Below are 14,837 nucleotides of genomic sequence, written 5' to 3'. Positions count from 1 at the left end.
TCCTGGTTTTATTCCACTGATTAGTGGTTCCAAATAAAGCTTCTTAGATCGTGGTTCATCCTGGTTTGATAAGAATCATGAAAGATAATGCCATATGTCCGAACAGGCCTAATCTGGAATCATCTGGATAGAAAGTGGGATATCTTCTACTCACAACTTATGAGATTTATTCAACTTCCTGGTTATTCTCCACTGATTAGTGGTTCCAAATAAAGCTTCTTAGATCGTGTTCATCCTGGTTTGATAAGAATCATGAAGATATTGCCATATGTCCGAACAGGCTAATCTGGAATCATCTGGATAGAAAGTGGGATATCTTCTTACTCACAACTCCTATGAGATTTATTCAACTTCCTGGTTATTCTCCACTGATTAGTGGTTCCAAAATAAAGCTTCTTAGATCGTGGTTCATCCTGGTTTGATAAGAATCATGAAGATTTGCCATATGTCCGAACAGGCTAATCTGGAATCATCTGGATAGAAAGTGGGATATCTTCTTACTCACAACTCCTATGAGATTTATTCAACTTCCTGGTTATTCTCCACTGATTAGTGGTTCCAAATAAAGCTTCTTAGATCGTGGTTCATCCTGTTTGATAAGAATCATGAAGATATTGCCATATGTTCGAACAGGCTAATCTGGAATCATCTGGATAGAAAGTGGGATATCTTTCTTACTCACAACTCCTATGAGATTTATTCAACTTCCTGGTTATTCTCCACTGATTAGTGGTTCCAAATAAAGCTTCTTAGATCGTGGTTCATCCTGGTTTGATAAGAATCATGAAGATATTGGCATATGTCCGAACAGGCTAATCTGGAATCATCTGGATAGAAAGTGGGATATCTTCTTACTCACAAACTCCTATGAGATTTATTCAACTTCCTGGTTATTCTCCACTGATTAGTGGTTCCAAATAAAGCTTCTTAGATCGTGGTTCATCCTGGTTTGATAAGAATCATGAAGATATTGCCATATGTCCGAACAGGCTAATCTGGAATCATCTGGATAGAAAGTGGGATATCTTCTTACTCACAACTCCTATGAGATTTATTCAACTTCCTGGTTATTCTCCACTGATTAGTGGTTCCAAATAAAGCTTCTTAGATCGTTGTTCATCCTGGTTTGATAAGAATCATGAAGATAATGGCATATGTCCGAACAGGCTAATCTGGAATCATCTGGATAGAAGGTGGGATATCTTCTTACTCACAACACTTATGAGATTTATTCAACTTCCTGGTTATTCTCCACTGATTAGTGGTTCCAAATAAAGCTTCTTAGATCGTGGTTCATCCTGGTTTGATAAGAATCATGAAGATATGCCATATGTCCGAACAGGCTAATCTGGAATCATCTGGATAGAAAGTGGGATATCTTCTTGCTCACAACACTCATGAGATTTATTCAACTTCCTGGTTATTCTCCACTGATTAGTGGTTCCAAATAAAAGCTTCTTAGATCGTGGTTCATCCTGGTTTGATAAGAATCATGAAGATATTGCCATATGTCCGAACAGGCTAATCTGGAATCATCTGGATAGAAAGTGGGATATCTTCTTACTCACAACTCCTATGAGATTTATTCAACTTCCTGGTTATTCTCCACTGATTAGTGGTTCCCAAATCCCTGGTTTGATAAGAAATCATGAAGATAATGGCATATGTCCGAACAGGCTAATCTGGAATCATCTGGATAGAAGGTGGGATATCTTCTTGCTCACAACTATGAGATTTATTCAACTTCCTGGTTATTCTCCACTGATTAGTGGTTCCAAATAAAGCTTCTTAGATCGTGGTTCATCCTGGTTTGATAAGAATCATGAAGATAATGGCATATGTCCGAACAGGCTAATCTGGAATCATCTGGATAGAAAGTGGGATATCTTCTTACTCACAACTTATGAGATTTATTCAACTTCCTGGTTATTCTCCACTGATTAGTGGTTCCAAATAAAGCTTCTTAGATCGTGGTTCATCCTGGTTTGATAAGAATCATGAAGATATGGCATATGTCCGAACAGGCTAATCTGGAATCATCTGGATAGAAGGTGGGATATCTTCTTGCTCACAACACTTATGAGATTTATTCAACTTCCTGGTTATTCTCCACTGATTAGTGGTTCCAAATAAAGCTTCTTAGATCGTGGTTCATCCTGGTTTGATAAGAATCATGAAGATATTGCCATATGTCCGAACAGGCTAATCTGGAATCATCTGGATAGAAAGTGGGATATCTTCTTACTCACAACTCCTATGAGATTTTTTCAACTTCCTGGTTATTCTCCACTGATTAGTGGTTCCAAATAAAGCTTCTTAGATCGTGGTTCATCCTGGTTTGATAAGAATCATGAAGATATTGGCATATGTCCGAACAGGCTAATCTGGAATCATCTGGATAGAAAGTGGGATATCTTCTTACTCACAACTCCTATGAGATTTATTCAACTTCCTGGTTATTCTCCACTGATTAGTGGTTCGCGTCAATCCTGGTTTGATAAGAATCATGAAGATAATGCCATATGTCCGAACAGGCTAATCTGGAATCATCTGGATAGAAGGTGGGATATCTTCTTGCTCACAACTCCTATGAGATTTATTCAACTTCCTGGTTATTCTCCACTGATTAGTGGTTCCAAATAAAGCTTCTTAGATCGTGGTTCATCCTGGTTTGATAAGAATCATGAAGATAATGGCATATGTCCGAACAGGCTAATCTGGAATCATCTGGATAGAAGGTGGGATATCTTCTTGCTCACAACACTTATGAGATTTATTCAACTTCCTGGTTATTCTCCACTGATTAGTGGTTCCAAATAAAGCTTCTTAGATCGTGGTTCATCCTGGTTTGATAAGAATCATGAAGATATTGCCATATGTCCGAACAGGCTAATCTGGAATCATCTGGATAGAAAGTGGGATATCTTCTTACTCACAACTCCTATGAGATTTATTCAACTTCCTGGTTATTCTCCACTGATTAGTGGTTCCAAATAAAGCTTCTTAGATCGTGGTTCATCCTGGTTTGATAAGAATCATGAAGATATTGCCATATGTCCGAACAGGCTAATCTGGAATCATCTGGATAGAAAGTGGGATATCTTCTTACTCACAACTCCTATGAGATTTATTCAACTTCCTGGTTATTCTCCACTGATTAGTGGTTCCAAATAAAGCTTCTTAGATCGTGGTTCATCCTGGTTTGATAAGAATCATGAAGATATTGCCATATGTCCGAACAGGCTAATCTGGAATCATCTGGATAGAAAGTGGGATATCTTTTTACTCACAACTCCTATGAGATTTATTCAACTTCCTGGTTATTCTCCACTGATTAGTGGTTCCAAATAAAGCTTCTTAGATCGTGGTTCATCCTGGTTTGATAAGAATCATGAAGATATTGCCATATGTCCGAACAGGCTAATCTGGAATCATCTGGATAGAAAGTGGGATATCTTCTTACTCACAACTCCTATGAGATTTATTCAACTTCCTGGTTATTCTCCACTGATTAGTGGTTCCAAATAAAGCTTCTTAGATCGTGGTTCATCCTGGTTTGATAAGAATCATGAAGATAATGGCATATGTCCGAACAGGCTAATCTGGAATCATCTGGATAGAAAGTGGGATATCTTCTTACTCACAACTCTTATGAGATTTATTCAACTTCCTGGTTATTCTCCACTGATTAGTGGTTCCAAATAAAGCTTCTTAGATCGTGGTTCATCCTGGTTTGATAAGAATCATGAAGATATTGCCATATGTCCGAACAGGCTAATCTGGAATCATCTGGATAGAAAGTGGGATATCTTCTTACTCACAACTCCTATGAGATTTATTCAACTTCCTGGTTATTCTCCACTGATTAGTGGTTCCAAATAAAGCTTCTTAGATCGTGGTTCATCCTGGTTTGATAAGAATCATGAAGATAATGGCATATGTCCGAACAGGCTAATCTGGAATCATCTGGATAGAAGGTGGGATATCTTCTTGCTCACAACACTTATGAGATTTATTCAACTTACTGGTTATTCTCCACTGATTAGTGGTTCCAAATAAAGCTTCTTAGATCGTGGTTCATCCTGGTTTGATAAGAATCATGAAGATAATGGCATATGTCTGAACAGGCTAATCTGGAATCATCTGGATAGAAGGTGGGATATCTTCTTGCTCACAACACTTATGAGATTTATTCAACTTCCTGGTTATTCTCCACTGATTAGTGGTTCCAAATAAAGCTTCTTATATCGTGGTTCATCCTGGTTTGAAAAGAATCATGAAGATAATGGCATATGTCCGAACAGGCTAATCTGGAATCATCTGGATAGAAGGTGGGATATCTTCTTACTCACAATTCCTATGAAATTTATTCAACTTCCTGGTTATTCTCCACTGATTAGTGGTTCCAAATAAAGCTTCTTAGATCGTGGTTCATCCTGGTTTGATAAGAATCATGAAGATAATGGCATATGTCTGAACAGGCTAATCTGGAATCTTCTGGATAGAAAGTGGGATATCTTCTTACTCACAACTCCTATGAGATTTTTTCAACTTCCTGGTTATTCTCCACTGATTAGTGGTTCCCAATCCTGGTTTGATAAGAATCATGAAGATAATGGCACATGTCCGAACATGCTAATCTGGAATCATCTGGATAGATGGTGGGATATCTTCTTGCTCACAACAGTTATGAGATTTATTAAACTTCCTGGTTATTCTCCACTGATTAGTGGTTCCAAATAAAGCTTCTTAGATCGTGGTTCATCCTGGTTTCATAAGAATCATGAAGATAATGGCATATGTCCGAACAGGCTAACACTACAAGAAATACGGGTATCGGTAGCAGTTCACGGTAGCACGAATTCACGAACTGCTACCAAAAGTTATGCCCATATTTTTGGTAGCGTTATTTACTCGCTAGCTATATTTATCAGTAACCCGGTAAAAAAATAATTAAAAATTCAGTTAAAAAGAGTAAAGTGGTGTCGCGATGCAAAAGACCTAAGGTTTGTTTCAACCTTTTCCGCCTCTCCTTCTCTTCACTTAGAAACTATCGAAGAAAAAAAAGAATGGGGAAGCTCAATCTCGCCGATCTTTGACCAGAATCCGTACGGTACGGTGCTTTCATCGCCGGCGGACAGCTTCCCGGTGAACCCAGATTCCATTTTGTCTGATTAATTCCTTCGATAACTTAAATGTATATGATTTCTCTTTGATGAATTCGATCGTTTGATTTGTTACAGGTTTTAAAAATTTGATTTAACCGAAGATTAGGAGGAGAGAAGTCAGGTTAGAGCTAATCAGTTCTGTTTCGTATTTTGTATCGTGAGGAGAATTGATTTATGGTTTGATTGTTTTGGACCGAACGCGAATTGATTTGTGGTTCTTGTCTGTTCTCTTTTGCTTTGCAGGTTTGAGCTTTTGATTGTCCGTTTTGGAGTGAAGTGGAGTTGAAATCGGAAGGAGCTTATTGAGGTTTTTCTTTTTCACCCAATAGAAGTTGTTTCTTGTAGGTGGTAGTGAATGACTGAGTTATAGTATTTGATAGATTGGCGATTGAATAATTGATAGTTTATTGGTACTTATTTGAATAACAATGTGTCTGTTTGGTGTATGTTTGACTTATAATTTATGGCTTTGCTTGATTTTGTTGGTTTATCGGTTAGAAACTTAGGACATAAAATGGTTGAAAAGTCATGGGTTCATCTAAACAGGTATGGAAAAACAATATATATTATAGGAACTTATATTTTGTGTGTGATTAAGAGTGTTTAAATTATGCTTTCATGTCTCTAAACCGAAGAGCTGATCCTGATTATGAGAGAGGTGCATGGGAATTTGTGAGGTCAGTTGCTGCAGATTTGCGAGAGTCTGAGTTGATCATCTGCCCATGTATTGACTGTCGCAACGTAGATCGTCACTCAGCCAGTGTTATTGTGGATCATTTAGTAACTAGGGGAATGGATTTGAGTTACAAAATGAGGGAGGATTGGTATCACCATGGAGAAGTAATATCAGGGACTGACAGCAGAAGCAGTGCAAGTGAGAAGAGCAATGAGATTTTAGGGTTATACCAAGCAGCAGCGTATGTTGATGAAGAGTTTCTAAGGCATGGTGACTTAAGTGAGGTTGCTGAAGGTGAAGATAAGGCAGAAGATGAGTTTCTTGCTAAGCTAGCCGATGCAGAAACACCTCTGTATCCAAGTTGTGGTAACCACAGCAAGCTCTCTGCTATTGTTTCACTCTTTAGGATAAAGACTCAGAATGGTTGGTCTGATAGAAGCTTTGATCTGTTGCTTGAGACTTTGCCACAGATGCTACCCAAGGATAATGTCTTGCACACGTCCTTGTACGAAGTAAAGAGGTTCTTGAGATCTTTTGATATGGGTTATGAGAAGATACACGCCTGTGTGAACGACTGCTGTCTATTCAGAAAGGAGTTTGAGAAGTTAGACAAATGTCCGAAATGCAATGCATCAAGATGGAAGAGTAACTTGCGCACAGGTGATGTAAAGAAAGGTATTCCACAGAAAGTTCTTAGGTATTTTCCCATAATCCCACGTCTGAAGAGGATGTTCAGGTCAGAGGACATGTCAAAGGACTTAAGGTGGCATTTTAGTAATAAAAGCACTGATGGGAAAAGCAGACATCCGGTTGATTCTGTAACTTGGGATCAGATGAATGACAGATATCCTTCATTTGCCGCTGAAGAAAGGAATCTTCGGCTTGGGCTGTCCACTGATGGGTTCAATCCTTTCAGCATGAAGAATGTGAACTACAGTTGCTGGCCCGTTTTGCTTGTCATTTACAACCTGTCACCTGAAAAGTGTATGAAGGAGGAGAACATCATGTTGTCGTTGCTCATTCCTGGTCCAACCCAACCTGGTAACAACATTGATGTGTACTTAGAACCGCTTATAGAGGATCTTAACCACCTGTGGGAGAAAGGAGAGGTAACGTATGATGCAGTCAGCCACACGACTTTCACATTAAGAGCAATGCTTCTCTGGACCATTCAGGATTTTCCAGCATATGGTAATCTCGCAGGCTGCAAAGTAAAGGGGAAAATGGGTTGTCCAGTGTGTGGGAAAAACACAGACACGATGTGGTTGACTAACTGCAGGAAGCACGTTTATATGTCCCACCGGAAAGGTCTTCCTCCCACACATCCTTATCGAGGAAAGAAAGCTTGGTTTGATGGGAAAGCAGAGCATGGGAAAAAAGGTAGAATTCTGAGTGGTCATAACATAAGTCATATACTCAGAAACTACAAGAATGATTTTGGAAAAGTGAAAGTAACTGGAAGGAAGAGGAAGATTAATGAGACGGTTGGATCAGACTCCAATACGGATGATGAATCCAGTGATTCAGAGGAAGAGGAAGAGGAAGAAGCAGTTGATGAGGAAGAGCTATCTAGATGGAAGAAGCGGTCAGTCTTTTTCAAGTTACCTTATTGGGAGGTATGTTTCTAATCTGAAGAGATATCAGTTTTTATGACCTGTGCAGTCACCACCTTTCTTTGACACTATTATCTTTGTTTGTTTTGTATAGGATCTACCGGTAAGACACAACTTAGACGTTATGCACGTGGAAAGAAATGTTGCTGCAAGCCTTATAGCAACATTGTTGCATTGTGGAAAATCTAAAGACGGTCTTAACGCGAGGAAAGATCTAGAACTGCTTGGCATTAGGAAGGATTTACATCCTCAACCCCGTGGAAAAAGAACATACCTTCCTCCAGCTCCTTGGTCTCTGTCCAGCAAAGAGAAAAAAGTATTCTGCAAGCGGTTATCAGACTTCAGAGGTCCGGATGGTTATTGCTCAAATATATCAAGGTGTGTGAAGTTGGAAGAATCTAAGATATCAGGGTTGAAATCACATGATTACCATGTATTGATGCAACAGCTTCTTCCGGTTGCTATCAGAGGTATCAACTGAGTCTTTAAACTTTGTATTAGTCAAGATTTAGATGTCCTGATGCAACAGCTTCTCCATTTATAATTTGGACAGGGTTATTACCTAAAGGTGTTAGGATAGCTATTCGACGCCTCTGTGCTTTCTTCCATCATCTCTGTCAGCGGGTAATTGATGTAGACAAAATTACAGCAATGGAGGAGGAAATTGTGGAAACACTCTGCATGTTTGAGCGTTTTTTTCCTCCAAGTTTCTTTGATATAATGGTGCATTTGGTAGTTCATCTAGGCAGGGAAGCTCGGTTATGTGGACCAGTTCATTTCCGTTGGATGTACCCATTTGAGAGATTCATGAAGGTGCTGAAAGACTTTGTCAGAAACCTTGCAAGGCCAGAGGGTTGTATTGCTGAAGCGTATCTCGCAGAGGAATGTGTTAGGTTTTGCAGTCAGTTCTTGAAAAAAACAACAGGTTATGAGGAGAAACCTGATAGAAACGCTGAGTATGAGAGTAGCTCTATTCTTGAAGGTCGTCCAATATCTGCTGGCACTTGTTGTGTTCTTTCTGAGAAGGATATGAGCATTGTACATCTTGCTGTGATTCAGAATATGACTATCGTCGAACCTTATGTGGAGTAAGTCTTTCAAAGCTACTTTTTGTTTTGTAGTTACTGCGGGTTGTTAGTTTATTAAGTTGCTAATACTCTGTTTGAATCCTTTTGAAGCATGCATCTACAGCATCTACAAGACACTAATGAAAAATGTAGACGTGATGCAACAATATTATGGAGAATGCATTCACAGAAATTTGCTTCTTGGTTAAAAGAGCAGGTAGTTCTCATAATATGATCAACAATTTAGTTTCCTGGCTTTGGCTATACATATGTATTGACACAACATATCTTTTTATAGATACCTATTAGCTCAGACCATCACGACGAGACACTCAAATGGCTGGCCTACGGACCTCGTGTTAGCTCTAGGTCTTACACTGGTTACATAGTTAATGGTCTGCGGTTCCACACGATTTCAGTTGACAGACAAAGCCAGAACAGTGGTGTTCTATATGAGGCAACAGCTATGTGTAGATCAAGTGCAAAAGATACTTCGCAGATGGTTGACTTGGTAACATACTATGGCAGAGTGTTGGAGATTCTGCTGATCGATTACAATACATTTTACATTCCTGTATTTCGCTGTCAGTGGGCAAATATAGGTAACGGAGTCAAGGTAGAAGATGGCTTCACACTAGTGAACCTCAACCAAAGTCAAATGGCTTATGCTAGAGATCCATACATCCTCGCCTCACAAGCAAAGCAAGTCTTTTACTCAAGAGTAGATGAGTCATCAAGTTGGTATGTAGCTATGAGAGGGCCTACAAGAAGATACCGTGAGGAAGATGCTGAGGATGGACATTTGGATGTTGGTCCAATGCCAGCAGTAGTGGCCATGGATGTTGATGATTTAGTTGATGAATCTAGAAATGCCAGAGCTGACTGTGAAGGAATATATGTTTGAAAAGGAGAAGTTGTGATTTTTTGGATGATGGCCATAAGTTGTGATTTTTTGGATGATGGCCATAACTTGATTTTTTGTTTATATTGGAGAAGTTGTGATTCCAGATTCCTGCCCATAATCTGATTTTTTTTGTTTATTGGAGAAGGTGGGATATAAGATAATGGGCAGGAATCTGTGTATGTGAATTGTGTTATGGAATTATCTATTTCTGATCAGTTGCTTTGAGTGTGTTTTGCGTGTTGTTTGTTTGTGTTTTGGAAGTATCTAATTCTTGTTTGTTGTTTGTTTCTTACATCTGATTTTCTTTGATACTTACCAACTCTTTTCTATTTCAGCAGGAGTGAACTAAGATGGGAAACCAGAGGAACAAGCGTGTGCCCAAGCGTGTGCCCAAGCGTGCGAAGAAGCAGACAGATGTAGAAATGGAGGTTGCAGATGAAGAGCAATTCATCGAACATATAACAACCAGAGCAGTCTCAGATGAAATGGTGGAAGAAGCACAGGAGTTGGGGGAGGAGAATCAGAATGAAATGGAGGAAGAAGCACAGGAGTTGGGAGAGGAGAATCAGAATGAAATGGAGGAAGAAGCACAGGAGTTGGGAGAGGAGATTCAGAATGAAATGGAGGAAGAAGCACAAGACTTGGGGGAGGAGAATCAGAACGAAATGGAGGAAGAAGAGGAAGCTGTTGCTGGAGCTGATGGAGTGCAGACTCAGACTGACACAGCTAGTACATCACAACGTAAAAGACGTCGAGGACCTACAAAGATGAAACACATTGCCAAGGATCCAAATGAACGGCAACATGTCGACTTCACAGATATGGGGGATCCCTGTGGTCCAGGTTCAGTATTGTTATCCTCTTACTTGGGTCCCTTAGTACGTGAACATGTGCCGGTGATCATTGATAACTGGAGACAAGTCAGTGAAGAAATCAAGACTGTTCTTTGGAAATCTATTGAGGTAAACATATTTTTTTTTACTTTTACTTCCAATCCATTTAACTTGTATTTTAATATGTCTCATTGCTGACTGCAGATGAGGTTTGATTTGGACGAAGACTTCAAAAAGGTTGCTGTGTTTAAACAGATGGGATGTTTGTGGAGAGCATCCAAATCACGTCTGGTAACATCTGTTAGGAAAGCTCCAACTATTAAAGCTAGGATGAGCCTGCAACCAAACAATGTAACTACAGCTGAATGGCGTAAATTTGTCAGAGATAAGACCAGTCAAGCCTTTAAGGTTGTCAGCGACTCTTACAAAGAAAGAAGACAGAAGCAGATTCCTCACACCTGCGGCCGTAAAGGCATGGTCAGGCTGAGAGAAGATTTGGTCAAGTCTAGCGAAGATCCATCAAAAGTGTCGAGGCTACGAGTTTGGGTGAAATCACGAACAAAGAAGGATGGTACTCCTGTCAATGTTAATGCAGCTGAAAAGATTGTAAGTTTTAATCTTTCATATTGCTTCTAAGAAGTTGGATTGGCTGGTTGCTGCTTTGTGGTTATTGAAATTTTAATGTCTTTCCAGAAAAAGGCATCAGAGATCGAACTTGAGGGTCATGCCGATTCAACGACAACGAATCCAAAGCATGATATGCTATCTCAGATATTGGGACCTGATCAACCTGGGCGGTTGCGGGCGATGGGCAGAGGCATTAGCATGACCAAATTGAATTGTTTACAGGTTAAGGACAGCTATATCGCTGCAATGGAACAAAAACAGGTGTACATGCAGGAACAGGTTAATGATTTACAGAAGGCCCTTCGCAGAATGAATAATCAGGGACCTGCAACTGATGTCAGTGAAAACCAGGTATGAATTGAGTTCATCTGCCTTACTCTATCTATGGAATTGTATATATGAATTGGTTTGACATTGCTTGTTCTTCATGTAGAGTGTAAATAATACCAGATCACTTCCCAAGTGTTATCTGGTTGACTGGGCTTCTGTCGATGTGAAAGTTGCTGAGGGAAGGGTGGTTTCAGCTGAAGCTGATGAGTTAGTTAATGGGATTCCTTTAGGGCCTCACGCGGTGAAGGTTTTAGTTGAAACTGCAATAAAAGCAGACACCTTTTTATGGCGCCCTGCACAGAATATGTTTACTTTGGAGGATGCAGTTGGCGAAATGATTGCATGGCATTCTGATCACTGTATTGTTGCAACAGCAGGTCTCATTCCAGAGGACAATGCTCCTAACGTTAAGTTTCTTCTCCCTCTGTAGCTGATTATGTTTTCTCTCTATACATGAGTATGATTCTGAGTCCTTTTTATCCCGTCTTTGTTGTCTTTGGCAGAGCCCCTTCACAGGTTCAGTTAACAAATGCAAACTCATGGACTATATAAAGAAGGAGGAAGTGGTTGCTGTAGGCCGATGGCAGACAAAAGAACCAAAATCATTGGTCAATGGACTCCCTCTTGGTCCTAATGCAGTAAAAGTTTATGTTGATGAGGTCCTAAACCCAACGGCATACATATGGAGGCCTACTGTAGGAAAGACAACTATGGAGGATTTTATGAACTGTTATGTAGCATGGCCTGCAAATTGCGTTGTGTTTGAATCGGATATGACAGATTCTCCTCGTCGTCAACAATCAGATTCTAAAGCAGTGAGTTCATCTTCTAAGAATCAGAAGTCTCCATTAACACCACCAGCTCCTAAGAAACCATTTACTCCAGCATCTCCTCTACGCAGATCTGAGGTACTTTCTTTTCTTCAATTAGTTGATTTGTTCTGGGATGATGCTTGAATTTTGGCTTCGATTTTGCTTTGTGTGATTCCAGCGTAACAAATTCAAGCCAAATCAAAAAATCCAGCTGCTGGATATATCTGGAAACAATGTCGTCGTCGCTGAAGGACGATGGTCTTCGAGTAATCCTGAGCATCTTGTCCACTTTCAGGCATTGGGGCTTGGTGCTTGTAGAGTCTTTGTGGATGTTGTCAAGGTGAAAGATGCAGCTGTGTGGAGGACTTCGTCGGAGATCGAGTATATGGAAGATGCACTAGGCAGCTGTCTTGCTTGGCCAGAGGATAAAATTATAACGGTGAGAGTTGTGTTTATTTTGCGTTCTTTCTCACATGTTCTCTTGCATCCGTATGAAAATGTAAAAAACTAAGGTTATATGTCTTTATTTACAGGTTTGACAAAAGACCAAAAGGAGCATGGTGACTTGGTGTTTCCTGTTTAGTTAAGTTCTTGTTCTTTGCTGTTTCAGAACATGGCTTTGTATTTCAATGACTCGTGTGTTTCTCTTTTTCATGTACTCGGTTGAAAAATTTAATCTATGTATGGTTTGGATGATTTTACTAAATTAAGACTTTATGTTATTGTGTTTGATCCATTTTATCATTTCAATTTTACAAAAGCCCAATAAACTAAATGTCCATTTGTTGGTTCAGCTAGAAAATCACTATTTTCAATTTAGGGTAATGATAGGGGTTAGGATTCTCATGTTTTTTTTGTGATTAGGTTTAGAGATTTCTTTTAAGGTTTATTCCACTTATAGTTTTCAGGTCTTTTTCAAGATGCTATAACACACACTAAGACAAAATGATATGTTAATCACAAAACATATGATGTAGTTCCCCTTTCCACATTATCTTTGTTGTGAAAGTGTTAGCATATGTAGTGTTGAGTTTGAGGATTAGGGTATATTGGTGTAGTTAAAGTGTTTTGTGGTTTATATTTTGACAAATTGATGCTAAAATTAGATTTATATTTTAAAATCATGATTATAAATTTTTACAATTTTTTTACATATTTTAAAAATAATTTTAAATACCCAGAAACATAATTTCTCTTCTTTTTTTAGTAGCCATCGATTTGATATAAGATCAAAGGCCCATAATCCACCATCCATCTATCCTCGTCCTCTCTTCCTATTGGTTGATTATTTTAAGGCAAGGATTCTAATCATGTCCGTTCGTAAATGTTAATCTAACGGTTCACAATTGTTTTTGTCTTTTATCTCCTTCCTTCTCCACCGCAACCTAGGTTACAGAGTTATCTCAAACAACCGCAATTCTCTCTGTGCCACCACGAGCCCACTTCGACCCACCACTAATCACTGTCTACACATCACCATTCCATCTCAAACAACCATGAATCTCTCTTAAGCAACCTCGATTTCACTCTCTGGGTTTCCATCGAACTCATCCATATCAATAGGTCTGCGCCCTCTAACGCCTAAACCCTAGATTTAACTCATCCTTATGATTATTATACATTTCTCTAATTAAAAAGGTAACAACTCTTAACAGATCCTTAAAGATTCGAAGCCTTAGAGATCTGGGTTTGGAACTTCTTCAAAGGTCAGAGATATTCGATTTCCATTTATTCTTCTTCAAATATCATCTTCGATTTATTATTTCTTCTTCAAATTATGTGTATTGTAACCGTATAGATCTATCTAACTACTGTTAAGTTTTCATTTTAAGTTAAGATATTCATAATCAAATATCAATTACAGTTCTAACTTGTGTTAACTTTACAGTCTAGAAATCTAATGGAAGGAAGGAAGATCATCGTATGTGCTCTGCCGGCATCTGGAGTGAGACCACAACTACTCCAAAAACAAAAACCACAACAAGAAGCACTCAACACAGAACAACAACGAGGACAGTCCTCGGGTGGGAATGATGTGGAGGAGATAACCAGAGCAGAGTTCAGGGGCGGGAATGATGTGGAGGAGATAACCAGAGCAGAGTACAGACGCTCTCTTGGCTACTTGACACGCATTGAGGAACCTGAAGAAGACATCGACCCAATGTTCAGAAACTCGTCTCTTATGAGACACATACGACAAGCACAAGGACAGTCCTCACGAAACAAGTCTGGCCGTCATTACTAATTGTTGTTTATGTATGTTGTTTATGTATGTGTTTCTTTGCTATATGATTAATCAATTGTCAGCATCATAATGCTTTTCCCATATTTCTATTTTCGTTACAATTACTAAAAAATCTTATTTTCATTTCTCCTTTTTCCAATATTTTGCATTTCAATAACCCAAAAAATAAACAAAATTCAGTAAATCAAACCAACAAATGTGTCAATATAGAAAAAATCGTATATTCAGTGTTAGCTATGAATATAAACTTCCCAGCACGAGAAAAATGCTGTATTAATCTTTCCAATGGCTTACGTACATTGCTATTACAGGATCAAAAATACTGAGTTACAAAAACGTAATCCATGACAAAAAATAATTGTCATAAGAAAATATTTTATAGCACACAGAAACTGCCACATAAATATTTAAAATAGCTAAAACCAGTCGCTATAAATAAGTTTAATATAACAAAGCAAAAATGCTATAATATCTCTAAATTGTTACAGCACGCGAAAAACGCTACGCTAGGAGGGGGGTCTATTATAGCTGCGGCTGTCACGGCGTTCTTCGAAACGCTATG

General features: G+C 38.9%; 2 protein-coding genes across 4 annotated transcripts; both read left to right on the top strand.

Annotated features, from left to right (window-relative positions):
- Positions 1-4,844: 4,844 nt before the first annotated feature.
- LOC130502237 (uncharacterized) lies at positions 4,845-12,745 on the top strand. Of its 3 annotated transcripts, none has more exons than XM_056996995.1 (9): positions 4,845-5,289; positions 5,412-5,475; positions 9,767-10,390; positions 10,466-10,867; positions 10,955-11,239; positions 11,322-11,624; positions 11,722-12,126; positions 12,209-12,469; positions 12,564-12,745. In XM_056996995.1, exons 3-9 carry the CDS (start codon positions 9,779-9,781, stop codon positions 12,567-12,569), a joined length of 2,274 nt encoding a protein of 757 aa, XP_056852975.1. In that variant the 5' UTR covers positions 4,845-5,289; positions 5,412-5,475; positions 9,767-9,778; the 3' UTR covers positions 12,570-12,745. The 3 variants fall into 3 exon arrangements, with proteins under 3 accessions (XP_056852975.1, XP_056852974.1, XP_056852976.1); XM_056996994.1 differs by having other exon boundaries at positions 9,764-10,390; XM_056996996.1 differs by lacking the exons at positions 9,767-10,390; positions 10,466-10,867; positions 10,955-11,239; ... (2 more) ...; positions 12,209-12,469; positions 12,564-12,745 and adding an exon at positions 7,552-8,089 and having other exon boundaries at positions 5,412-7,460.
- Positions 7,971-9,432, top strand: LOC130502238 (uncharacterized). Its single transcript, XM_056996997.1, has 3 exons — positions 7,971-8,545; positions 8,636-8,741; positions 8,823-9,432. Exons 1-3 carry the CDS (start codon positions 8,109-8,111, stop codon positions 9,426-9,428), a joined length of 1,149 nt encoding a protein of 382 aa, XP_056852977.1. The 5' UTR covers positions 7,971-8,108; the 3' UTR covers positions 9,429-9,432.
- Positions 12,746-14,837: the final 2,092 nt, after the last annotated feature.

The sequence above is a fragment of the Raphanus sativus genome, unplaced genomic scaffold, assembly GCF_000801105.2.
Source record: "Raphanus sativus cultivar WK10039 unplaced genomic scaffold, ASM80110v3 Scaffold0463, whole genome shotgun sequence".
Classification (NCBI taxonomy): domain Eukaryota; kingdom Viridiplantae; phylum Streptophyta; class Magnoliopsida; order Brassicales; family Brassicaceae; genus Raphanus; species Raphanus sativus.
This window is presented reverse-complemented; position numbering and strand designations above follow the sequence as displayed.